The sequence below is a fragment of the Equus przewalskii genome, chromosome X (assembly GCF_037783145.1).
Source record: "Equus przewalskii isolate Varuska chromosome X, EquPr2, whole genome shotgun sequence".
Classification (NCBI taxonomy): domain Eukaryota; kingdom Metazoa; phylum Chordata; class Mammalia; order Perissodactyla; family Equidae; genus Equus; species Equus przewalskii.
This window is the reverse complement of record NC_091863.1, coordinates 44076818-44103620: the sequence shown is the minus strand read 5'-3', so window position 1 is coordinate 44103620 and position 26803 is coordinate 44076818. Positions and strand designations below refer to the sequence as shown.

Below are 26803 nucleotides of genomic sequence, written 5' to 3'. Positions count from 1 at the left end.
GGTTTGGCCATTCCCAAATTGGGAATCTGTCCCCTTGGCCATAGTGCTGCCTCACGAACACAGAAACGTTCCATAGATGCTTTTCACGTTCTCATCTTCTGTACAGTGAAAGAGACTCTGTTTGGTTGCTATGTTGGGGTGCTCCAGATCAAGTAAAATTCAAATCACCCACTTTGGGAAATCAAGATGAGGCCCTGGCCAATATTCTTGATCATTACAATAAGCTCTTACTCTCTTCTGTGTTATTTTCTGGACTTGCTAAAGAAATGCTCCCTAAAGAGAAAAGCAAAAATCAGATGAAATGCTATTCACAATCAAGAGGCTGTTCTTCCAAGGAAATTATCCCACCTGGTTTTACAGATGGGTAAATCAAGGTCTGGAGACAAGAAGAGTCTTCCTAAAGTTTATACAGCCAGTCAGACTAGAATCCAGGTGCCCCGACTCCCTACCTACCTATCACAGTTCTCTCTCTCTCCCCTCCATAAGGGCGGGGCTGGAGAAAGGAGAGAATTTTGAGGCTTCAAAGGCTACAGGGTTCCTGAAGAGTACCACAGATGCAGCGCAGAGCACTCTTGTCCTTTCACGGCCCCAGAGTCCAGGTCCCTGGCTGTTCTGAGCAGAAGGCGGCCCTGGGAGGGGCCAAGGGGCCAGTGATCTAGAAGGAATAGGAGCTGACAGGCAACAGGCTAGCCTTCCTGCCTTCCTGCCTCCCTGCCGGGGCAGCTAGTTCCTCTCAAGAAAGCCAAAGTGGCAAAGAGAGAGAGGCTCTCTGGACCATGGCAAAGTTAGCATCTGTGGGCCCTTAGTGGCCTCCTCTCCCTCTGCCCACCCCCAAAAGCCCCTTGATCCTCAGGACTCTGGCCTCAGCCCCTGCTTTTTTCTCTCCCCTTCAGCAACTCTTCTAGCTCCTGTGGCAGCTGCACCTCATGCCCATTTGCAGTTATTGCCCTAAGAGCTGCACCTCTGGCCCAAATCTTCCTCTTGGCCTGGCAGGAGTTGAGAGACAGAAATTCTAGTCCTGGCCCTAAGGCTGATGCTGTGTGACCTTGGACAAGGGCCTTCCCCTCTCTGGTGAGGCAAAGAGCCTACACTTTGGTGCTGGGTAGAGCTGAGTACAAGTTCCAGCTCTACCACTTTTTACCTGGGTAACCCCTCCGAAGCCTAGTTTATTTCTCTATAAAAGACCAGTGGCAATTTCTACCTCACAGGTTCTCATGAGGAGTCAGTGAGACGAATGTGCACATGAGGAAGAGTCTCAGCTTAAGCCTGAGAGAGTCTGACCCTTCTCCCAGGGAGGCAGAGGAGACCCATGGGAAGGCTGTTCGTTTCAAAGATGTGAAGATTTCTAGGAAAATATCTCTTAATCTGGGCCACTCTCGGCATTCAGATATATCTGAGCATGTTGGGTAGACTCATGTGATGACCTACTAGTGGCTGAAAGAAAGAAGGAACTAAGGGTGAGGGGCTTGACCCAGCCACAGAGCACTGGTGGAGCCTTCATTCACTTATTCAACAGATCCTGTAGACTGCGCACTGGGCTGGGGCCGGATAACAGTGGTGACTAAGGGCAGTCAACATCCTGATCTCATGGAACTTATATCCAAGTGTGAGAAGATAGACATTCAACAACTAATGGAATTAAGCTGGGCAGAAAGTGGAGGTAGCAGGGGGAGAGTGTTCCAGGCAGAGGAAACAGCTTGGGCAAAGGACCTGAGGTGGTATTTCCAGGAACTGCGAAGAGGCCAACATGGCTGAGTGGAAAAAGCAAAGGGGAGAGGGGCAAGACTGGAGATGTAGGCAGGGGCCTGACCATGCAAAGCCTTGGAGGCCACGGTAAAGTTTCGGCATTTATACTAAGAGCAATGTGGCAGCAATCTGTGGTTCGTGGATAGGCATGGGGCGGGGGGGGGGGGGGGGGTGTCTCTGAAGCCCCTCAAGTTGTATGAAAAATTAATGAGAAAGCACAAGTTTCTTGGGAGAGCATAGCTTTCATCAGATCCTCAGATGGGTTTGTGTTCCCAAAAGGGCAGAGAAGCTCCTCATATGGTTCCATTCATTAAGTGCCTACTAGGAGCTAGTAGCAGGCATCCTAGAACTTTCTGTGAGCTAGCCCCTACCCTCCACCTCCAGCTAGTCTCAGCCTTCCCCTCAACTTCAACCTGTGCTCCACCCAGACAGAAGTGCTTACAATTCTCTGTCACACTTTGCTGTCCACGCCTCATCTTTGCTTGTGCTGTCCCCCTGCTCAAAAGACCCTTTCCCACCACCCGACTCCATCACCTCCCCACTTCACTAGCTCCCCCTTGTTCTTCACAAGTCAGCTCAGAGGTTGTGCCCTCTGGAAACCTGCCCTAAGTCCTACCCTGTGTCCTTCCTACCCTGCGTTTCTCTCAGCACTGTCTGTTCACATGCTGTTGCCCCTTCTGGGCCGAGAGCTCTGTGGGGACAGGGGGTCGTGTCTTATTCATCCCAGTGTCCCCAGCATCCAGCAAAGGGCACCTAGTCACACAGGTCAGCAAGTGTTGCAGGGAGACAGACAATCCACACTGAGGTGGAGGCTGCAAGATGGGCTGGTGGACACTAGAGGGCACTGCGGTCAGTGGAATCCTGGCCTGACACTAGCCAGGCTGACCCAGGCTGGGCGAGGAACCAGGCATGCATGGAAGCATGAAAATTCTGCTCCTGGGTCCTGCAGCTCCTCAGCTCTGAGCCTAATTGACCAGGGTCTCCATCCCAGCCTCCCAATTTACCTTCTACCTCCTTTCCAGACCATTTTTCACGACAGCCCTATCCCACTGCAGATACAGCTTTAGTTCTCCCCAAACACAGGTGCCAAACACTCCTCCCACAGCCCTGGCAGACCTTTTTTGCTCTGTCTGCAACACTTCCCACTTCTCCTCACTCCTCCTCACCCCTCACCTGGCTAACTTCTACTCCTCCTCCAAGTCTCAGCTTAGACATCAGCTTGGAGAAGCCTCCCTGACCCTCAGGTAGACTTCCGGGGTGGTCCCACAACACGCTACACTTCCCCTGTAATTGTCTGTAATTTGTTTCCTCATCTGGTTCCCAGCCAGACGTGAATTTCCTCAGAGCAGGACTCTATTATTCATCATTGTATCAACTGCATTTAATTCTGCACACTGCCTGGCACATTGTAGGTACAGAATAAATTAGCTTTGAGTGAATGAATGAATGAATAAATGGATGGATGGATGACCTTGGGCAAGTCACTTTATCTCCCTAGGTTTCCGTTTCCCCATCTGTAAAGTGGGTACAGTCACCCCTACTTGGCAGGGTCGCCAGGAGGATTAAAGATAATGTGTGTCGAGTGCTTCCTAACAATTCCTGACACACAGCATTTTTTGAATCACATCAATTAATAATATTTGGAAGAGCGAAAAAGGGGAGGGAAGGAGTTGAAGAAGACTCTGCCCTGAGCCTGGATGACCTCTCCCACTCAGATTTATCATTTGTATACAGAAGACGGCTTTAACAATAACAAGAAAACTATCCTTTTTATTAAAAATAACAACAGCACCTGCTATGTGCCAGGCTAGAAACAGGAGGCTCCCAAGGAGGTGGTGGGCAGCCTCTAGTCTCAGCCAGAGGATGTAAGGCCAGGGCCGAGGTCAGAGCCGTGCACATTGCCCCTGCATCTGGAGAACAGTCATTACAGGCACAGCTGCTTCCAAACTCTTTACTCATAGGTGAAAACTTGTCTGAGGGGTCGTTAATTCCCTCTGTAATTAATGTAAAAACTGCAGGGTTTATATTAAGGGAAAAGTAAGCTCAAGCGTCAAGCTGATAATATTGATAATATGTGCTTGTAATTACATACTGCAGATAACCATAAATTCAGTCACTGCACTAATAAAATGTAAAAATTCCTGAAGCAACCAAGAAGTTGGTAGCAGCTGTACCATGAGTAGCATTACACCAGTTGTTCCGAGGCTATGAAAATCACCACACACTGGTAGCAATGGTAATATGCACTGGGCACCTAAAAGCTATTTTGGCATAAAATAAGGGGAAATTTTTACATAAAACAGGGCATTTTGATGTAAGAGCACAGAACTTGAAAGCATAGTGAGAAAAGGTCACTTTGCATTGGAGTAGGAAGCAAAACCTTGATGGAGGGGCAATCTTACAATCATGGGTGTCTGAGCAGACTGCTCCCCAGGCTCTGACCTCACTGTGGTCACTGCAGAAGAAACACCAAGTCCCAAGCATCTGACCTCTCTACCCTCACCCACTTCTAAGAGAACTGACCCCCACCTACAGCCCCTTGCCGCCTTGTGTTACCATAGGCTGGAGAGAAACACTGTCATATGGGGGTGGACCCTGAAGCTGGAAGGTAGCTTCCAGGTTGGCAGCCACGTCAGGCTACGTGAACGTAGAGGAAGCCAGTCCAGAGAGAGGAGTCAGTGACAAAGAGATGACAAGGACTAAGCAAGCTATGAGAGAAGGAGGGAGACAGACATGGGCCCGGGTGATGCAGAGAGAGAGAGGAAGAGAGCAATCTTGGTCCTTGACTTCTTGGTCCCTCTTCCAGTTGGCATGAGAGCTAGCTACACTTCATTTACTGTTCTACAATTCTGTGAGACATAGCCTCACAATAGTTCCCTGCCCCCCAACCCTTTATTCTTGAGCAAGTTTGAGTGGGTTTCTGTTCCCTGCAACAAAATGTACCCAGACTAAGACAAGGGAAAATTGGGGATATAAGTGCAGGGCTTGCATAAGCAAAAACACATAAAGAACACTTGTAGGGAGGGGTGGATGCAATTATAAAACATTTATGTTTTTTCACCCAAATGCTCCCTCATTTCCCGACACTTGCTACCACAGACACACGCTTATAGCCACACACTCACACACACTGACATTCCATGGCACACAGAAACAAATGCAGCAAAAACCAGCTTTGTTTCTATGCAGACACCCTGACATGCGTGGACATGTCAGCACACAGCGCTACCCCTGTGCTCTTCACACCCGCACAGACACAGAGCCAGCCAGCATGCAGGAGCGCACCCACACGCACGAACACAGTGGCATTGCCCAAAAGGCTTGGGGCAGGAGTGAAGGCTTCACTGGGCTCGGCGCACCCTCCCTCCCCTGCTGCCAAGTGACTCATTCCCAGGGCTGCTAATTAAAGCCAGGACAGAGGGGACAGAGGCGAGGGGAGGGGAAGTGCAAGGGGAGAGAAGGCAAGTTTATTTTGGTGCCAACCAGGCATGCAGCCAGCTTAAGGGTCACCCACTTTGTGGGGCCAGGCTGGGCAGGGGTAGAGGAATGCAAATGCGAAGGAGAGGACCCTCTTAGCCCTTCTTGCCCCTCGTGAGCTTCCTGGAAAGGTATCTCCTTTGGGAAAATTACCCAACTCCACCTGCCTCCCTCTTCCTCCATCCCACTGTTAGATTCCAGCTCTACCCCCTCTAGACTCTTGTCCTTACAACCGGCTTCTCCTCATTAGCACACTCCCATTTGGGCTTGCCAGAGCTAGCTCATCTGTATCTGTACCTCACTTCCATCCCCCCTCCATGCATCACCCACCACAGGCCCAGGACACAGGGAATGCTCTGTATGTACTCCCGGAATACAACTGGGTTAACCCCAGGATAGCATGGTGACCACAACTCTAATGGTCTGGATTCCTATGCTGGTTCTACCATGGGGTAAATCATTTTAGCTCTCTAAGCCTTAGTTTCCTCATCTGTAAAATGACAAGACTATAGGATTATCGTGAGGATTAAATGAGAGAACACAGGTAAAGTGCCCAGCATGGTGCCTGGCATATAACAGCTTTAGCTATTACCCAGTAAGTGTTGCTGCTGCTGCTAACTAACACCCTGCCTCAGGCCTAGGGTAGCAGCAATTATCCAGAGCCAAGTTCCAAGCCTGGCCCCACCACGTATTACCTGGGGACCTCAGACAGGTCCCATAAGCTCTCAGAGTATTGTCTCATATGTAAAATGGAGATTCGCAACATGACCCCATAGATTTACTGTGAAGATTTGAGGATGTCAAGTGTGCTGTGTGGAGCTCAGCTCTTAGAAGCAGCTAGATAAATCGTAGCACTGATTACTAAGGATAGCAGGAAGCGCTCAGACCCTTGGGCCAAAGAAGCCCAGGAGAGAGGAGGCAGTCAAGGTGGATTAAGGCAGCCAGGGAAGGCTTCCCAGAGTGGGTAAGGCTGAAGTTGGACCCCTCAAAGCCAGAGAGCATTCAGCAGGCCATGAGCAATGAGCTTCTAGGCAAAGGAAGTGTGGCAACAGAGAGCTGCGCAGGGTGGGCAATCAAGCTGTGCTGAACAGGAGGCAGCATGGGAGGGAAGAGCTGGATGTAGCTGGGGCAGCTCTGGGGACTGGTGGTGTCTTGGACATGTGGATGGGGGAACTACGGAAGGTCCATGAAGTCTCAGCCACCCCAGATTGCCAGGAGGTCAAAACAACGAAGAATCTTAGAGATTATCTAATCCAAACTCCCGTTGGACAGATGGGGGCACTGAGGCCCAGAGTGGGAGGCCTCCTCTGGGAACAGAGCCAGCAGTGGCTCCTCCTCCCACTTCTCCTCCTGACTGCAGTGGCAGCTGCTCCCGTTGCCACGGAGACGTCCCTGGCTCCCCCACCCCCTCCTTCCTTCCCTAGCAACAGGCCACCTCCTCTGGCTCTCCTCTTTGCGTGCCTAGCAACCCCAGCCTGGTCCCTAGGGCCCCTGTGTTCCAGCCTGACCTCACTTCAGCTGCAGCATTTCCAGGCCTGGGCTCCCTCTGCTTCTGGTGGCAGAGTTATTGGCCCCCACTGCCCCTCTCTGTTTTTAAGTTCCACACTTCACATTTCTCAAGCTTGCCGATCCAGTATATGACAATGGAGTGGGTTAGGGGAGGGCGCAAGGCACTATACAATGTAATGAGCCACTATTTTATGCTGAGCACTGCTTTACTTCAAGTTCTCTCATCAACCCAGAGAAGTCAGAATTATTGTCCCCATTTTACCAATGAGGAAACTAAGGATCAGAGAAGTTAAGTGATTTCACAAAGAGCACACACAGCTAGGAAGTAAGCTCTGCCGACAGCTAGCTTTGTGACCTTGAGCCATCACCAGTCCCTCTCTGGACCTTGGTTTAAGGTGCCTGTAGGTTGACAACTTCTCACAAATCTACAGGAAGTCCAGGCACCTTCCTCTGCCCACAGCCCTCCTGCACCACCAGTTGTTCAGCTCTAATTAGACTCCACACTTCCTCTGGCACCCCATCCTTAGAAGCCCTCAGGCCGGAGCCCTGCCACAGGTGGTTTTCAATCCAGCAACCCCACTCACTCCTTGCTGTTCTGCTTCCACAACAGCCAAGGCCTAGCCCCTCTCCTTGGTGTTCCTTCTATGCTCCTAACCTTCCCCCTCCACACACTCCCAATGTTTATTAGATGAGGACACTGGGGCTCCAAGGGGCAAACAGATTTGTCCAAAGTCACGTAACTAGAAAGGAACCTAGCCATAGACGGAGCCCTGTGCCTGGATCCAGTTGCCGCCCTTTCTATGCTGCAGAGCCCAGCCTCTCTCCTCCAACCTTCCCCAGCTCCCACTGACGACAGAAGGCATGTGTGACCCAGCCCCAACCAGCATTCTGAACTTTAACATTTGCTTCTTTCCTGCCCAGATCGTTTTAGCCCAACCGACTACCCCCATCTCTAGTTCCACCGCACTTCCGATGCATGCTGGTTCCATTTCCAGGGCTGCCCTCCTTATGCAAAGTGTGCATGTTAGTCCTCCACAGCCCAGCTCAGGAAGCTATCCCTGACCCCTAACTGAAGTAAGCTCAAGAATTTACATGCAGGTCCTGAGAGCATCATCAGACGGCCCCACCTGGCCCTGGTTCCAAGATAAACGGTCTTCCCACCACGTTTGCAAGATCTTGCCCCACAAGGGCTGTGTTTTAGGCCCCTCCACAGCCCAAGTTTGATCCTTGTTCTCCAGTTGCCAAGTTCTCAAGGCCTCTGTAGCCTCCTTGACTGTGGGCCCAGGATAGATGTCGGGAAGCATGTCTTAGTTAAACAAACGCTGGTTTTGGAACCAGACAGCCCAGGGTATGAGTCAGAGTGATGCCACCCTGCCCCACTGCTCTTCTTTCCTTGGGCAAGGCATTGACCCTCTGGGGAAGTTCATTTTCCTCATCTATAAATTAGGGATCCTAATCCATGTCTAAAAGGGTGGTTGTGAGCATCAAATAAGATCATGTTCAGAGTTCTTAGTATGTAAGGAGCAAATGATAACTGTTATTATTACTAATATTAGGATGAGGATGATTATTATCTGCAAGACTGTCAAGAGCTCCCACAGGGATGGCATGGGCAGAGCTCTTAGCTTGATGCCAGGCAGACCTAGGTTTGAATCCCAGCTCAGCCATATATTAGTCGTGTGGCTGTAGGCAAAACCCATAACCAGGCCGAGCTTCAGTTTCCTCAACTGTAAAGCAATGATGATAAGGTCGGCCCAGGTTCCACCTACAGCGTCAGTGAGAGGATCACGCCAAAGAATTTCCCTGACAACTTCTGTAAGTTGTAAAGGCCCAATATATGTCACCATATGACTTGTGATTATGATAATTATTAAATACCCTGAACTATAGGTCGCAAGAACTCCCCTGCTGGCAGGAGCTGCGAGGTAGAGATGCCTTCAATTGGGTTCCTCGACAAGTAGCAAGCATAGCAACAAGGACGCCTGGGGTCCTGTGCTCAGAGTCAGCCCAAGTTGCCTTTCTCCAAACCCACAGTGGGACAGTAGGATCCACATCATTTGCTAGACTCGTGCCTTCCTAAATGCTTGGACAGGCTGTGTCCATGCCGTACTCCTTGGCTGCATGCTGGGACTAAATGTGTCTCATCATATACCCCTTGCCTAGACACTGGGCCTGACTGCATCCATCACATTCTTCCTGCTTTTCTGCTGGCCAAGTGAGCTCCCATCCCACAGCCTCTACTTTGGCCCTAGGCATGAGTGTGCTCATTCCATACCCCCTGCCTGGGATGCTAGGACATGGTGTGTCTCATTACACACCTCCGTCTGTATGCTGGGATCCTCTGCCCCCCCTCTCCCATATCCACTGCCTGCATGCCAGGACCTGGGCTGCTGCATATGGTTGGGCAAGCTGTGCCTTGCACAAGAGTTCATAGCCAAGAGGGCATGAGTTGGAGCTGAAATCCAACCTGTGCTCTCCGCTCACCGAGCTGGGAACCCTGGTAAAGGGCTGCAGTATATCAATGGAAAGGGAACGTTCCTCCAATCCACTGATCCATTCAGTGGATTCTACTCTTCACAAACGTCCTGTATATGCTAGTCCAGCGTACCCATCCTATGCTTCTGCTGCCTGGACCCATGTCATCTCAGAGGCCCACCCCATCGCCCCTGACCTGGGTGCTAGGAGTGACTGGGCCCTACCCTCAGTCCCCCATCATTCTCAGAGAGTCCCTATACTTGACATTCGTGCTTCACAAAGCTTCTGATAGGTTAAGGCCTAGGAAATGCACAAATAGCCCTTGTCTCTACCCTAGTTTTACTCCCGCCTCCTCAAGTGGCAGATTGATCACACCTTAAAATCTTACTAAAGCTTGTAAACCTTTTTTATCAAGCATGCAAAAAAAATGTGCAGTTATCATAATGTATATTTCTATTAGCAATAATCGCGCCTCAGATAAACCTCATTGGCTACGATACTGCCATTGCACAAAGCTCATAATGTATATTTCTAATGTGTAGAATGTGTCACATCAAAAGTCTATCCAAATCCCACTACTCAGGGCTAGTGCAGTTCAGGGTAGAGCGCAAACGCCAGACCAGGGAAGCACCACTTCTATTGTGCTCCCTTCTCCTAGGAGGAGAAGATGTCAAGTTCAGGGCTGACCTCTCTGTAGGTTGGCTTTCTCATCTGGGCAGCTCCCATGAGCCCCTCCAGGGTTCAGCCCAGGCCCTGAATCATTTAGGGTCAGAAGAACTGAGGAGCAGTTTTCAACTCCCTCCCCATGCCCGTCACATTCACCCCAGCCCTCCAGCCCACTCCATACCCACCCCTAATACCAACAGGACAAAACCCCTGGAGTTGGCCCCCACCCCTGCCCTTGGATCCCGAAGTAACAAAATGGAGACCCCTAGCCCAGTCCCTGCTCCATCTCCCAACAACAAAAGAAAGGAGGTACTGACCTGACTGTTCTGGAATTCTCACCATCAGATCTGAAAAGGAAACAGAAAAAAACCTGACAGTCAGCATATGCTCTCTACTCTTCTTCTCCCTCTGCCCTAGGCAGTGGCCTTGAGGCCTAACACATGTTATGAAAATGAGGGGTAGGGTATTTCGCGTAGAGAGAATAGCCAGTTCAAAGGCCGTGAGATGGCAAAGGGCCTGGCCAGTTGTTGGGACAGGGAGGAGGACAGTGTAGCTGAGGTGAAGTGAGTGAGGGGAAGTATGGTCAGAGGTGAGGTCCAAGAGGTGCCAGGAACCAACCATGTGGGGCCTGGTGGGTCATGGTGAGGAGTGAGGCCTTCCTCGGAGTGGCTGAGAGGCAGTCTGCAGCTGCAGGCATGGGCAAAGCCCAAGCTTTAAACACAGAGAGACCTAGCTTCAGATATTGACTCTGCCACTTACCAGGCCTGTGACCCGGGCAAGTCACTTCCCCTCTCGGAATCTGAGCCTCAGTCTCCCCACTTGTAACATCAGGCCAATCCTCATAGGGCTGTTGGGTGATTCAGCCCTTTGGAACCCAGCAGACAAATGCCAGGTATTATTAACAACATGGAAAAGGCTTTGCCAATTGCCTGGTCCAAGCTGCTTATTTTCCAGATGAAGAGAATTAAGCTGAGAGGGTAAGTCAGTCAGCTGCTGGGCTCCTTTCTATTACATTGGTCTGCCTTCTTCATCATGAGGCACCCTCAGAGGCAAAGGAAGGGCAAGGGAAGAGAATGGAGTTGGGGACAACTTTGAGGGAACCAAGGAAATGAGTGAAATCTGAACCACACCCCTCCAGCTGCTCCTCCCCGAGAGGAATGTGTGTGCATGCACACATGTATGTGCGTGTGTGCGTGTGTGTGTGTGTGCGTGTAGTGGAGGGAGGGTTAGGACAGTGGAGCTAGTGCGTTGTTGGTGGGGAAGGGGAAGAAGAAGGATGAGGGAACTTGGAAGAAGAAGTGGGAGAGTGCGGGGGGCAGCCTTCCTCATTCCCTTTGTCTTCTTCCTCCTTCTTTAACTATCCTCCAGCCCCTGCACCCCATACTGACTGCAGAGAAGACAGAGATAAACACATCACAGGCTCTGTCCTCAGGTGAAAGAACCAAGACCACCTTAGCGAGGGGAGCATCATCTATGCTGAGTGAAAAATGAGAGAAGGACCCACAGGGAAGGGGGGTGAACCTCAGAAGGGAGCATTTGTTGGAAGAGTGAATGGAACACCCACCACCGAGGTGGGGCAGGCAAGCGTCAGGGTGCTGGAGCTCAGACAGTGAGTGAGTACAGCGCTTCCAGTGCTGCTACTCACTAGCCATATAATCCAAAAGGCACTCCCCTAGGTCCAGCTGCAGCTTTTTCACTTGTCAAATGGAGCAGGGGGTGAGAATCCCTTGACTGTGAAGCTCAGCCAAGTACAGTGCCTGGTACATAGGGCATGCTCAGCCAACGACAGAGGTACTACTCTTTAGCCTTCACAACCCCGTAAAGGGACAGAGGACCAGAGCCACAGAGCACCGTTTCACATTTATTAAAACTTTCCATCTCACTCAGCAGCGACAAGATTGCATCTGAAGCCTGGCTCAATTATTCACAGGCACCAGGCCAGACGGGCCTAACTTCAATGACTCTCCAGCTGCCTATAAAATTGAGGCCAAGCCCCTCAGCCTCTCTCCCTCTGCTCCAGGCTGGCTGGTCTCCTTACCACTCCACCCCACCCCCGAACCCCAGCACATACTTATCCAGTCTACTGGATACCAGGCCCCAACTCAGGAATAAAAACCCTCAAGGAGCTCGTGAACTGGTCCCCCACCTCAGTCTACTTGAGAGCATAAGCAACAAATATAAACATCTCCACTAGCATGTGAACGATCACTGAGCACTACTACGTTCCAGGCATGGTGGCAGGCTCTTCTTGTGCATGTCTCCTTTGATCCTGCAAAGTGGGAATTACTCATCCAACTTTGAGATGATGAAACTGAGACTCAGAGAAGTTGAAATGATTTGCCCCAGGTCACACAAGTAGGGGAGCTTAGAGCGAACCCCAAAGCTCGTCCTCTTACCACCACGCTCCACTGTCCCAGTAGCTCAGTGTCGGGCACTTGTACACCCTTAAACTAAGTTCCTTTATCCCAGTTCCCCAAGGTCAAGACAGACCCTTCCTCTCCAGGGCTCTTTCTTCTGAGAGGTTATCAGATATGTACCTCTGCTTCAAAAGCATTTCTATACGATGGGTTACAGTGGTTAAGATGTCAGCTAAGGGGAGCAAAAGAGCTCCAAGTCATGATGCAGAGCTAATTAGCCAGTTCTCTTCACTGTAGACTGAGTCTACTAGTTTGAGGGTATACGGCATCATAGGACCCTTGGTGTGGGAGTGCATCCCACCTCAGGGGTTTACAGCCCTTTATACATTTAGTATATTATTGGTTATGTATAGATAACACTCATCATTAACGTTGTGCTATCCTATGCCTCTTCAGGGCGAATGCCCTACCCAACGGTCAAAAAACCTCTCACGCCACGAAGCTGGGCCACCACTCTTTTGGGAGGCAGCACAGACTGGTATAAACAATGCTGGGCTCTCTTATGACTCATGCTTTATCTGGCAGCGTAGACTTAGACAAGTCACTGCTCTCTGGACCTTGGTTCCTCATCTATAAGACAATAGGGCTCTGTTAGTTGAGTTCCAATCTTCAGGCCCTAAAATATTTCGTTTTCTTCAGAATCCCAAAGTTTCTCTCTTTTATCAACTGGATTCAGCTATCTACACATAGAAGCAAAGACCCAGGGCTCCAGGGCTCCCCGTATCAATCCATGTCAGGAGAGGAGATTAAAGATTTCTCCTGCTACTCCCACAGGCTTCTCTTAATGAAAGTCCACTTAGGATCCCAGTTTTCTCAAAAGGCTTGGCTATGCCAGTTCCCGTCCTCAGGAGCAAAGCTCAATAAGCGGTAATTTATTGAAGCCTATGGGTATAGGGAGTATATTTTCTGAACCAAAAACTCGGCGTGTATTCTGATGAAGGATTTTGATGTTGCTGCTTCCAGGTACAAGAGGCAATCTGGTAGATGGGGGAGGGGAGAATGGCAAAATATCGGAAGTTCCTGAACCATCTGGGGACTTATGGGGACAATAGGGCAGAATAATTGAAAAGAATATAGGCCCTCAAGTTGCCATATTGGGGTTTCTGCCCTCATCTCCTGACTGGATTCCCTGCCTCTGATTTTGATCCTCCAAGCCAACTATAAACAGTACCTGGGGAAACAATAGGGTGCATCTCTCCAAGAACCTGGAATTAGATAAACAAGGTTGTCCTCTGAGAGCTAAGCTAATAAACATAAAATGCATCAGAAATGAGATATGCCAAGTTACCTGAAAGAGCCAGACTGGTCCTCAAGCCAAGATTTCAGTAACATGTCTAAAAAATCAGGTGTTCAACAGAAAGGAGATTGAACACCAATGAAGGTAGATTTTTTTTAAGGAAACTTGAAGGGGTGAACAGGGTTCTTCTCAGGAATTTCCCAAGGAGAAAGAGGTGGGTACCCTGGCCCAGGGGTCACACAGGTCTCTCTAAACGCTGAGAACCAGCCCTGGGGCAGCCAGGTACCTTCTCTCCCAAACATCAACTTGTCTAACCGCAAGTCTCTTTAATGGACAGCTCCCTTCTCACACTGGCTGTTAAAGGAGCATCTCTAAAGCGCAAATCAGTTGACGTGGTTCTCCTGCTTCAAATATTCAGTAATTTCCCCAGCAACATCCCTGCCAGACAAACCAAGCTCTCCAAAGCTCTAAATCTCACTCTGCCCTCCCATTTACTTTTTTAGCACATCTAGTATTTGCTACCTGGAACACTCTTGCCTCTCTTCATGGTTTTTAATTTTTTTTAATTTTATTAAAGCAATACCTAAAATACTTTAAAAAGTCAAATTGTAAAAGAATCTTAACAAAAATAATATTCTCTTTTTCAACTTTTTATTTCTTTCTGAGTTCACGTTCATATTTCTAAAGTATATGGTCATATTGTTAATCCATTTTTGAAATTTTTTTCTTACGTGTGCTTTTTAAATTTTATTTTTTACCAAAGTAATACATGTATATAGATTTTTCAAGTCACCCAGTACTGCAAGGATTATAACAAAAAACACAAATTCCCCACTCTACCCCTCCTTACCCTCAACTCCCACTCTCAGAGAAAAACCATTTTTGAGTCTTTAAACTGCTTTTTCGGCTATTTACCTCCTCGTTTCTAAAAAACACATGCATGCTTCTATTTCTTGATTTATTTTTTTAGTTTTATATATTATGTACTAAATTCCCACTATGCAGGGAGAGGACAGAGCACTCCTACACGCACCACCACCTCTAGCCCCCAATCCTCATGCAGGTGCGTGTGGCCCCTCCTCTCACACTACCACATAGTTATACCATGAAGTATTGGTGAAATCAATATTGGTGGCTTACATTATTATGACTGCATCGATACTAATAATGGATAAATCATGTCATATGCTATAATTACATTTCCTTTCTCATATAACTTTTTCTTTTCTCTGGCGTTGATTACTATTATCTTTTTTTTGCTTGTTTCGTTTTCTTCACATATATGATCAATTCTCCCCAAACTCTGCCACAAATGCAGTTCTCCTCTCAATCTGTTTCGACACATCAGGTCATCTATTGGAGCTTTTTCCTTTGAGACATCTGTCCCTGCTGTGATCTAGACTGGTTGCTCTCTAGGCCTGCACAAGGTTGCCCTAAGATCTTCTCCCTTCTCCACCATTCTGGGAATCCTTTCACCTCTCTTTTGTGTTGGAGTTCCCGTTTTCTAGATTTCTTGGCCATTTTTCTGAGTTTTTGTCCACATTTTGCTGGAGCTCATTCTCCAGTGCTTCCTGAGAAAGGAGGCATAGGACATAAAATCTTTAAATCTCACATGTCTGAAAATGTCTTTACTACACCCTCACTCTTGATTGATAATTCAGCTGAGTATAGACTTCCGGGTTGGAAATTATGTTCCCTTGGAATTTTGAGAACACTGCTCCATTGTCTCCTAGCTTCCAGTGTTGCTGTTGAAAAGTCCAATTGCCATTCTTTTTCCTGATCCTTTGCATATGGTATGTTTTTTCTCTGGAAGCTTGTAGGATCTTCTCTTTATCCCTGGTATTCTGAAATTTCACAGTGGCATACCTTGGTGTGGCTCTTTTTATCATTTATTTTGCTGGTTACTCAGTGGGATTTTCATTCCTTCAGTTCTGGGACATGTTCTTATATTATGTCTTTGATCATTTCCTTCCTGCTGTTTCCTCCATTCTCTATTTCTGGAACTTCTATTGTTGGATGTTGGAGTTCCTCAACTGATCCTCCAGTTTTCTCATATTTTCTCTTCTGTTGTCCCTCTCTTCATCTTGTTATTCTGCTTCCTAGGATATGTCCTCACCTTCTAGTTTCTAATCCTTCTGCTGAAATCTTTATTTTGGCTCTCAGTATCTTTAATTTCCCAGGTAATGTTTGCTTTTTTTGGTCATTCTTGCAGGTGGATGGTCTTCTTCAAATAGCCTTGTACTATCTGATCATCTCTGGCTACCTAAGGCTTGGGGATTTTTTAAACATTAGTCGTATTGAGCTTTAATTTACATAAAATGAAATATACCTATCTTAAGGGTCCTTGGCTAGTGATCCTTGGTGATCAGTTCCCATGACACTAACAAGCTGATGGGAAGCTCTGTGTTGATGGAGATTGACAGGTGGTAGGCTTCACTACAGAGTTACTGGGTTGAAAACCTGTTCTTTTGTTGGAACACTCCCAAAAGTCACCTTTTGGAGGTCTTTTTCTGGGGCCTTTCAGTTTCCCTGGAGAGGAATCCTTTGCTCTCTTGCGTGCTTCTGACTACGTGTCCTGGAAATAGGGGATGGATGGCAGTTAGGGCTTCACTGTTTTAGGATGCAGATCCTTTTTGTGTGCAACCCTGTTTCACCCCATCCTTTATTGCGCCTGATGCCCCCAATCCCAGAGCCTTTTAACTTCAATTTCTCCAAAGAATCAACCTCCATCTGCGGAGATGGGGCTGGCGGAGTCTGGGGGGGAATCCTTGACTGGAGGGGGCTGAGGAGAGGCTAAGAGGGTCTGTTAACAGACTTTCAATGTTCTCCCTGTTTTCAGTTCTACACCTCACCCTGCCGTCTGTGGTTCATAGTACCTCTGAATCCTGAGAATTTCTGGGGCTCTCTAGGTGTAATAGTTTACTTCTGGCCAGCATCCCAGACCTTATATGTTTCTACGGTTTTTTACTCCTTTACTCATAGTTCAGTGGGATTTGGGGAAGCAGCAGAGATAAATAAGTTTATTCAATTTGTTGTGTTTAACAGGAAGTTCCCCTTCTTATTCCAGCCAACTCCTATTCATCCTCCATGACTCATTTAAGCAAGACCTCCTCCAGGAAGCTTATCTTAATGTCCCTAGGCTGGATGAGGAGGCTCTCTTCTGTTCTCCCACAGAATCCTTTTCTTGCCTCCATCACAGCCCTGATCAAACTGTTCTGAAAGTGTCCATTTCCATGCCTGACTCTCCCTGCAGACTGGGAGCTCCTGGCAGTCTGGTGCTATGTCTTAGTCATGCCCATACCCCCAGTTCCCTAGGTCTGGTCCACAGAAGTACAGAGTAAGCACATGGTGATGGAATGAATGAATAAATGAATGACTATAAGAATCAATCAGACCCAGGCACATGGACCATCTAGAAAGGGAAATAAGCTGAATACGATTATTCCTATAAAAGGCCAGTTCATTAAAAGCTGTAATGTGCAAGGATGCTCACTGCAGCATGATTTAGACCAGTGAGAAAATGGGGTCGGCTTCTATGCCCTACCTTCAGAGGATGGTTAAGTACATTACGGTATATCAGTTACCATGAAAAATGATGCTTATGAAGAATATGCAATTACATGGGGAAATGCTCAAATGAAACAAGCAAGAAAAAATTGTATGTGCTGTATTATTTCAAATATATGAAAAGAACGCAGAGAATGAGAGAAATGCACTAAATGTTCAGAGTGGCTGCCTTTGTTTGCTGTAATTATGGGTAATGTTTTTCTCCTCTACTTTTCCAAGTTTTTCTAAGTTTTTTAATGGAGGAGTGCACTACATGTATAGTTTTTAAAAAGCTCTTAAGAAATGAAGATAAGTGTCCTGAGAGTGCTATGAACAAAACACTGTGAAGGAGACCTAAGGGTTTGTGTGCACATCCAGCAGTGCTTGCTGGGAAGGCTCCGTTCTTCACTGGCCAGAGACCCTGAAGGCCCGCACCCATGGAATGCCGCGCCGCCCCCCTCACTGCAAAGCAGGACCTACTTCAGGAAGCCAAAGGAGGAGGATCTTGGAGCCCAGCCTATTACAAATCACAGTATCATAGGCCATACTGGGAAACAGAAGCCCTTACACTGGGCCCCACACTTTAGAGGCCCTTCTCTGTGAGGTAAAGAGTCTGTGGGGCTAAAGGAATATGCTCATCAGCATCTTTGGCCCCCTCCCTTCTAGACTGCACTCTAGATACCCAGGACCCCAGCAGTCCCTGCCCATATTCCTTGAGCTTGCTTGCAGGAGCTGTGTAATCTTATTAACCAGATCCATCTGCTAGGCTCAGCGGGTGGCTAAGGGGAAGGGAAGATAGATAGGACTTGGATGTGGGCTGGGTTGTCCATAGACATCTCTAGGTTCCATATGAACCAGAGGTGGGAAGAGAAGGGAGGACAGCCAAGGGCCTCAACTGGTACCTTGCCTGGGCCCCACAAATACAGAGGCAGGCAAATCCATAGGTCCCTAGGCCTCAGGATTTGTAGAAGGGCCTACTCGTGAGCATTGGACAGATCTGAATTCAAATCCACTTATTTGCTGTGCAACCATGGATGAGTCCGTTTCCCTCTCTGAACTTCAGTTTCCCCAACTATAAAATAGGTAGTAATAAAAATTCCAACTTCAGAGAGTTGTGGTGAAGCTTGTCGGGGGCACAATGGCTTTGCAGTTATGAGCACAAGCTTTGGGTCAGAGAGACCTAGGTTCAAATTCCAGCTCTGCCCCTCCTAACTGTGATTTACATCTCTAAAGCACAGTTTGCTCATCAATATAATAGAGATGATAATAGCACTAAGCAGATAAAGTTGTTGGAAGGATTATGGTTGTAATGAATACGTAATAACATTGGAAAATGCTTAAATGAGAAAAGGTTGCTTAAAAGGTTGTGCAAATATTGGTTATGGTAGAGTTGACTGGGCCTTATGCATTCCCCATCCCCCTGCCCAGCTTTATTTTTCTCTATAGCACTTACCTCTATTTGACATATTCTGTATCTTCTTGTTTATTTGTTTCTTTTCTGTCCCCGCCCCTCACATTCACACACTAGAAGGTCAGCTCTGCAGGGCAGAGGTTTTGTCAGTTTCGTTCACTGTTTCCAAGTGCCTGGAACAGTGGGAGAATGAAGATTTTCTTCAACAGTCGAGTAGATATCTGCCACGTAGACAGGGGTAAAAAAGCATTCCTGGCCAGAGGACAGCCAGAATACAGGCAAGGAAGCATAAAGAAGTCCACTATGCTTAGGGAACCCTAGATGGCTCTTTACAGCTTGAGTGCAGGGTCAGGAAGGGAACAGAATGGCTAGAAAAATGAGTGGAGCTGTGGTCTTACCCAGAGGAGCACACAAGAGCTTTCCTAGACCACAGTGGCATGAAGACCTACTTGTGACAGCCAGGAAGTGGAAAAGCACTAGGGGAGAGGCAAAGATGCCTCTCAAATTCAAATGCCAGCTAAATCACGATAATGTGAAAAGCAAAAGTAAAAACCTTTTGAAAGATAATTCAGGTGGAGAGGAAGACTCCTTTCTAAGAGGCCAATTTAAGCCAAGAATCCGCCCTAGAAATGACAATAGCCAGGTATAGAAGTCAGGTGGATAAGGTAATGGTGACATGCAAGAAAATCTTTAAAACATTATTAAAAGAGAAGAACAACTAGACAAATCAGAAAGCTTGTTGGATAATGTAACAGCTTTCCGCAATGAATCCACACAACACCAAAGGCCAAGATGGGGGCAGAGATGCAAAAGGAAGGCCGTGGTGGTTTCAGTTGCTGGCTATCCCTTTGCTGCTGATTACTCTTCCTAGAGTCCTTGTTTACCACCACTCGCTGAACAAGCTCTGGGATGATAAGGATGATGATGATCATGATGATGATGGTGATGATGATGATGATAAAGATTGCTGTAAACTTCAAAGGAGATATTTGTCTATCACTTTTAAAATTCCTTTTTCAGGAAATAAAGAAGCAAGTATCACTTCACATTTTTGTTTTAAAGAGAAGAAAGACAGGCAGTGACTACAACAGAGAGAGCCTTGAACACCAGGCAACAGAGGGTGAACTTCACCCTGTAATTGCTGGGGAGCCCCTAGGCAACTTGGCCCAAGGAGGGGGGAGGTCAAATGCTGCCTTCCTAACCTCATGCTCCTTTCAATCACTAAAGCAGGCTTTAGTTGGTCCTTAGCATATTCTTTCTCTTTTTTTTTTTGAGGAAGATTAGCCCTGAGCTAACATCTGCTGCCAATCCTCCTCTTTTTGCTGAGGAAGACTGGCCCTGAGCTAACATCCGTGCCCATCTTCCTCGACGTTATATATGGGATGCCTGCCACAGCATGGTGTGCCAAGCGGCGCCATATCCTCACCGGGGACCAGAACCGGCAAACCCCGGGCCACCAAAGCAGAACGTGCGCACTTAACCGCTGAGCCACCGGGCCGGCCCTATTCTGCTTTATAATAATCCAAAAAGAATAAAGTGACTATTTATGAAGCACCTACAATGGTCTAGGACTTGTGTTTTCTTCATAACAGCTGCACAAGGAAGTTACTATTCTTCTCATTGTATAGATGTGAAAACTGAGGCTCAGAGTAGCAATGTGATTTACCTAGAGTCACACAGCTAATAAGTAGTGAAGCTGAGATTCAAGTCTGGGTCTGTCTAACTCCAAAACTAATGCTTTTAACTGTTATAGCTGCAGCTTCCTTCTATCACGCCAGAGCTAAGCAGCACTTCATCTCCCTTACCAGCTTGCAAGCTTGGCCTCTTTCCCTCACCTGGCTCTGATCTCTCCTCCGCATAGTGCAGCCCAAGTCTCCCCACACCACGAGCATTCAAGGAGTGCTTCTGGAAGAGACAATCATTCAAGGACGGAAGTGGGGAGCACCAAAAAGGGAAAGTGGGGTTATACAGAGGTATTGCAGTCCAGATCAGCTCAGAACTATGGTAAAAAAAAAAAAAAAAAAAAAGAGAGAGAGAGAAAGAGAAAAAGAGAGAAAGAAAAGGAAAATGGAACTGGCTCTCCAGCCCTCCCTTCTTGCCTCCCTCTGCTGGAGGCAGAGGGATGGAGGTTCAGCCATGATGGGAAAGAGAGTAGGCGGCAGCAGGAGCAGCCAGAGCAGCCTGCTGTGGCAGAAGCCTCAGCTCAGCCTCAAAGCCCCCTCCCGTGTGCTTGGGGCCCACCTCTGGCCCACCTGCTCCCACTGCCTAAGCAAAGGAGGCTGGGCTGCTCTCCAAGCACCCACCCACTCCTGTCAAACCACAGCTCACAGCAGGCCCAGATCGTCTCGAGTCACAGAAAGAGCACCCAGAGAGGTGGAGGGGCTGGTCCAGGGGTCTAGAGGGAGACAGTGGCAGGGTGGGGGTCAGAACCCAGGGCTCCAGTTCCTCAGCTGAGGGCTGTCTTGACTACATGGTCTAAATGGTAGAAGCAGAGAAAATGGGGCACTCTGGAAGCTGCCACAGGAATGCTCATGATAGGGCTGGAGCCAGAGACAACACATGCCAAAATGAGGCCACCCAGGGTTGGGTATTTGGGGGGTTTACTAATAATTTCCATTCTCAATCTGGATTGAATCTCAAAATGGACTGACCATTTTTAAAAGTAGCTTTAGCCTTAGTTTGGACTATAAGAGTATAAATATTTATCTCCCCTCTCTCCCAGGGCCCCACTAAAATGAAAGTGAAGGAATAAAATAAGATAGGAACTAACAACAGTGAAGAGGATGGGAGAGGGTGATATGAACGGATAAGAAATTTCAGCAAATTTCCAGAAGCAAAAAACAAAGAGAAGAGTGTTCACGGTTGAAGGAAAGCCAGGGACACCACTCAGAAGGTTGCAGCTGAGAAGGGAGCCAGTTGGGCCAGCAGAGGCCCAGAGAGTCTGGACTTGGATATGGTATGTAGGAGGGAGGGCAGGAGCAATCAGGAGCTGAAAACAGGGGGGCAAACTGAAGGTAAGTATATGAAATCCTCCCCGCCATGCCCCCAAGCACCAGATCCAGAGCACAAGCTGCCTGGCATTCACCCCCGGGCAAAATATCAGAGGGCCCCTGGCTGAAGGAATTAAACGATCTGGGTTGATCTATAGCACCTAGTGGCATGTTGGTGCCCCTCGAATAAACTGCTTTTCACACTGGCATTTGGGGGGGCACCCATTATAACAGTCAGCTCCCTGGTGGCTCACCTAAAATAAAGCCAGTGAGTGGACGAGCCAACCTGGATATACAGACATCTCAGTCAGGCCTTCCATTAACTCAAAATAGAAAATATGAGAGAAAACGTAAGTGGCTTAGAGGATCAATCCAGGAAGTTCGACATCCAACTAACAGACATTCCAGAAAGAGAAAACAGAGAAAATGAAGGGGACGAAACCATCAAAGAAATTACGTATGAAAACACAAAGTGCATCAAATTGAAAGGGCTCACCGAGCACCAGGTAGGATAAATGAAAAACAGACCTGGAGCTGAGTGCTGGTTACAAGGGTGTGTCTGGCTTGTAAAAATTGACCAAGCTACTCATTTGTGGTATGAGCACTTTTCTATATGCATATTATATTTAAGTGGGAAGTAAAAAAAAGTCCCTCTCCTAAAAAATCTCCAAGTAAAATGTCCCCAGAAGATGTGCTATGATTATCCCAAGGTTCGCAGGAGTAAATAAACAAATAAGAAAGGCGGAAAGAAAGTCCTGGTCCAAATATGAAACAAAGTAAAAAGTGGCATGATTTTGAGCAATTCGTAGAGCATAAGAAAGGAAAATTCATTTCATCTTAATGTTAGAAACATTTTCCTGGGAGTACAGAAGTTGTGACAGTGGACCTCTGAGGAGTAAGGTGCAATTATAGTACACTATTTGGCCCCGCAATGAATAATACTGACACAGTCATTAACCACATAAACGCAGTGTATTGGTGGTCCACTTTTAAAATCAATTTGTCTAGATAAAGCGCTGGAGACCTTATTATCATTACAGGATAGAGTGCAAATGTAATCAACCTCACTGGATGCAAAAGTACAGAACACAGAAAGTGGGAGATGGAAGGGCAGAGGAGAGACGGAGGGAAGGATGGGGCACTAATAACTAAGTCTTACAAACTGAGTGGTCGAGAGATACTGTGGAAAATTGACGGAATAAAAAATCACAGTTTAAAATAGTATTTAATAAAGTTACAAAGTTAACTAATAGAGGAACCAAAATAGAAATATAACTATCAAAATTTGGGAGAGGGAGAGAAAGAGTCAAGTGTTGTAAATAAGCTAAATTCTCATTTATCATAGCAGGAAAAAGTCAATAGATAATGTTTAAAGTTGATAAATGAAGAAATAACCATGAAGCATATATTTAGAGATATGAGGTTAGCACCAGAAAACCTAAATGGTAAAAGAGGTCACCTCTGGGCACTGGGAAGTGGGGGACAGGGAGATGTCAGCTTTTTACTATATACATCCTTGTGTACCATTTGCCTTTTTAAAATTCAGTATATGTACTACTTTGATTTAATTTTTAAGAACAAGTCCTCCTCTTTCTTTGGACCTCGGTTTCTCACACGGTACATACAAAATGGGGAGGTTGGTGATTCTAGCTAATGTGAGGTCCTCTTGTCCAATCCACGCTTCTTTTTAGAGCAGGACCAAGATAGGCAAGCGAAGGACTGACTCTCCCCTAACTAACCCCTTGACTCCTCACAGTACCTCAGTCATCCACGCAGATGACTTCTCGGCTGCCCCAGGCTGCACCACCCTCCAGTCCTCTTCAAACTCCAGTCGCCAGTCCGGCCTCTCCAGCCTTCCACTCATTCAACTATTTACACCCATTAGGTATTCACCTGCCTGAGTCACAAAGGATTTGAGGTGGCTTACTCCAATAACACAGATAAGGAAAGAATACAAATTGAATTACAAAATAAGAACTCAGAAAAAGAGATCAACAAAGATGCTAGAGCTATACTTCAAATTAACTGGTAGCTGAGGCAGAAAGCAAGATACCATGAGCCATGGCAGCCTCATATTAGGAAGGAGGAAATATACCGGTTTTCAGAGGAAGCAAATCTTTGCCTAGCACTGAATCCTCAAGTCATTGTCCATGGGAGATTTCATGAATGAGAAGGAAATGACTGTTTTTGTTTTGTTCTGTTTTGTTTTGCTAAACTTTAAGTTGTCCTATTTTAATGATGTGCTATTTAGATATTTGGATGAGATACCTCCTATAAAAACCAAAGAATCTCAGGTGATCTCATGATTATGAGATGAAGTATAACAGCATATGCTTTGGCATGATCAGGACTTATTTCACTGGTTTTCTTCCCCTAGAAATGACTGTTTGTTGAGCACCTACAAGTATCAAGGAATGCCTTTCAAATGATCTGGTTAATCCTGAGAGATGGGTATTGTCCTCCCATTTTACAGACGAGGAAACTAAAGCTCAGAGAAGGTAAAATGGCTTACCCAAGGTCATCCAGTGGGTTGGGGCAGAGCATAGACTCAAACTTAGGTCTGTCTGTCTCCAAAACTCATTCTTTATGTATCATACCACGGGGCCTTAAAACAAAGGCACCCAGGCCAGAGACGCCCTGCCCAAGGCAATGGGGACACAGTGATGACAGACACAGGGCCACCCTCTTCCAGGAAAACAGAAAAAAGGTGATGACAGACCTGGCTGTCAGGCCAGAAACTGCCTCTGAGCTGCCTTAGTTACATTAAATGAGGACCTCTAAGGCAGAAACCAACAGAAAGAAGGCTGGGAGCTGGGTGGAGGAAGGGAAACCTGGGGCCACTCCCCAGCTATGAATCTAGCAAATCTGATTTCCAAAGGGCTGAACCAATCAGAGCAGAGGGTCCGTCTACCATCAAACAAGAGACCCATTATTTAGGTGATGCCTCCTCTTTATCACTTCCTCCCCAACAAGTCACCCAGCCTCCATGGGCCCCAGTTTTCTCATCTGGAGGACACAAAGATAATCATCCCTGCAACCTTTCCAGGATTGCGAGGCATCAAACTGCACATTTAAAGAATGACGCTTAGAACACTGGCATTAATACTAGAGTGACTCTTCTAATCAGAGTTCCTCTGCTCACATGTGGAGTAGTTTCATACAAGTCCTTTCTCTGGGCTTCAGTCTTCTCATCTGTAAGATGAAAAATGAGCTGGATGATTTTTGTTTTTGGCATCTCTACTTTATTTCCATAGGATAAATCACTTAAGTGCAGAATTTCTGAGTCACAATGTATTTATATGAAACAATGATTGATTTGAAACAATGTCTTTGAGCCACTCTTAAGTGAGTAAAGTAGGCCACAAAGCAAAAAAAACCAAAGTGTACAATTCAGTGATTTTTAGTATATTCATAAAGTGGTGCAAAAATCACCACTATCTGGTGCCAGATCATTTTCATCACCCCTAAAACAAACCCATGAGCTGTCAATTCCTATTCCCTTCTAATCTTAACCTTAGCCAACCAAAAATCTCCTTTTTTTAACTTTTTATTGAGATTATGATAGTTTACAACTTTGTGAAATTTCAGTTGTACATTATTGTTTGTCAGTCGTGTTGTAGGTGCACCCCTTCACCCTTTGTGCCCACCCCCCACCACCCCTTTCCCCTGGTAACCACTAATCTGTTCTCTTTATCTACATGTTTAACATTCACATATGAGTGGAGTCATACAGAGATTGTCTTTCTCTATCTGGCTTATTTCACTTATAATACTCTCAAGGTCCATCCACGTTGTTGTGAATGGGACGATTTTATCCTTTTTTATGGCTGAGTAGTATTTCAGTGTGTGTGTGTGTGTGTGTGTGTGTGTGTGTGTGTGTGTGTATACCATATCATCTTTATCCAATCATCCAATTTCTATTTTTAATTTTTTGAGAAATCTCCATACTGCTTTCCATAGGGGCTGCAACACTTTGCATTCCCACCAGCAGTGTATGAGGGTTCCTTTTTCTCCACAACCTCTCCAACATTTGTCACTTTTTGTTTTGGTTATTTTTGCCATCCTAACGGGTGTAAGGTGATATCTTAGTGTAGTTTTGGTTTGCATTTCCCTGATAATTAGTGATGATGAGCATCTTTTCATGTGTCTATTGGCCATCTGTATATTTTCTTTGGAGAAATGTCTGTTCATGTCCCCTGCCCATTTTTCGATTAGGTTTTTTGATTTTTTGTTGTTGAGTTGTGTGGGTTCTTTATATATTATGGAGATTAACCCTTTGTCGGATATATGACTTACAAGTATTTTTTCCCAGTTGGTGGGTTGTTTTTTTGTTTCAATCCTGTTTTCCTTTGCCTTGAAGAAGCTCTTTAGTCTGATGAAGTCCCATTTGTTTATTCTTTCTATTGTTTCCCTTGTCTGAGAAGACGTGGTGTCCAAAAAGATCCTTTTAATACTGATGTCAAAGAGTGTACTGCCTATATTTTCTTCTAGAAGCCTTATGGTTTCAGGTCTTACCATTAGGTCTTTGATCCATTTTGAGTTTATTTTTGTGAATGGTGAAAAAAAACGGTCAATTTTCATTCTTTTACACGTGGTTTCCAGTTTTCCCAGCACCATTTGCTGAAGAGACTTTCTTTTCTCCATTGTAGGCCCTCAGCTCCTTTGTCAAAGATAAGCTGTCCGTAGATGTGTGGTTTTATTTCTGGGCTTTCAATTCTGTTCCATTGATCTGTGCACCTGTTTTTGTACCAGTACCATGCTGTTTTGATTACTGTAGCTTTGTAGTATATTTCGAAGCCAGGGATTGTGATGCCTCCAGCTTTGTTCTTTTTTCTCAGGATTACTTTAGAAATTTGGGGTCTTTTGTTGCCCCATGTGAATTTTAGGATTCTTTGTTCTATTTCTGTCAAGAATGTCATTGGGATTCTGATTGGGATAGCATTGAATCTGTAGATGCTTTAGGTCATATGGACATTTTAACTATGCTTATTCTTCCAATCCATGTGCATGGAATGTCTTTCCATCTCTTTATGTTGTCATCCATTTCTTTCAGGAAAGTCTTGTAGTTTTTGTTGTATAGGTCTTTCATTTCCTTGGTTAAATTTACCCCAAGGTATTTTATTCTTTTTGTTGTGATTGTGAATGGTATTGTGTTCTTCAGTTCTTTTTCTGTTAGTTCGTTATTAGAGTAGAAATGCTACTGATTTATGTATGTTGATTTTATACCATGCAACTTTGCTGTAGTTGTTGATTATTTCTAAAAGTTTTCCAATGGATTCTTTGGGGTTTTCTATATATAAGATCATGTCATCTGCAAACAGTGAGAGTT

At 46.3% G+C, this 26803-nt stretch overlaps 1 protein-coding gene and 1 non-coding gene across 6 annotated transcripts in view; both read right to left on the bottom strand.

The window, feature by feature from the left end:
- Nucleotides 1-26803, bottom strand: part of IQSEC2 (IQ motif and Sec7 domain ArfGEF 2) — a 78123-nt gene that overhangs the window by 41428 nt on the left and 9892 nt on the right. For 4 of the 5 annotated variants that reach the window (XM_070605568.1, XM_070605576.1, XM_070605567.1 and 1 more), the window contains exon 2: nt 10191-10220. The exons of the other annotated variant lie outside the window; for it this stretch is intronic. In XM_070605568.1, the coding sequence (XP_070461669.1) occupies nt 10191-10220 (30 nt within the window). The remainder of the gene's footprint in view (nt 1-10190; nt 10221-26803) is intronic. 5 annotated transcript variants of the gene reach the window in all.
- On the bottom strand, nt 9579-9724 carry LOC139081212 (U4 spliceosomal RNA). The gene has a single exon (XR_011536335.1). It is a non-coding gene; the product is annotated as a U4 spliceosomal RNA (small nuclear RNA).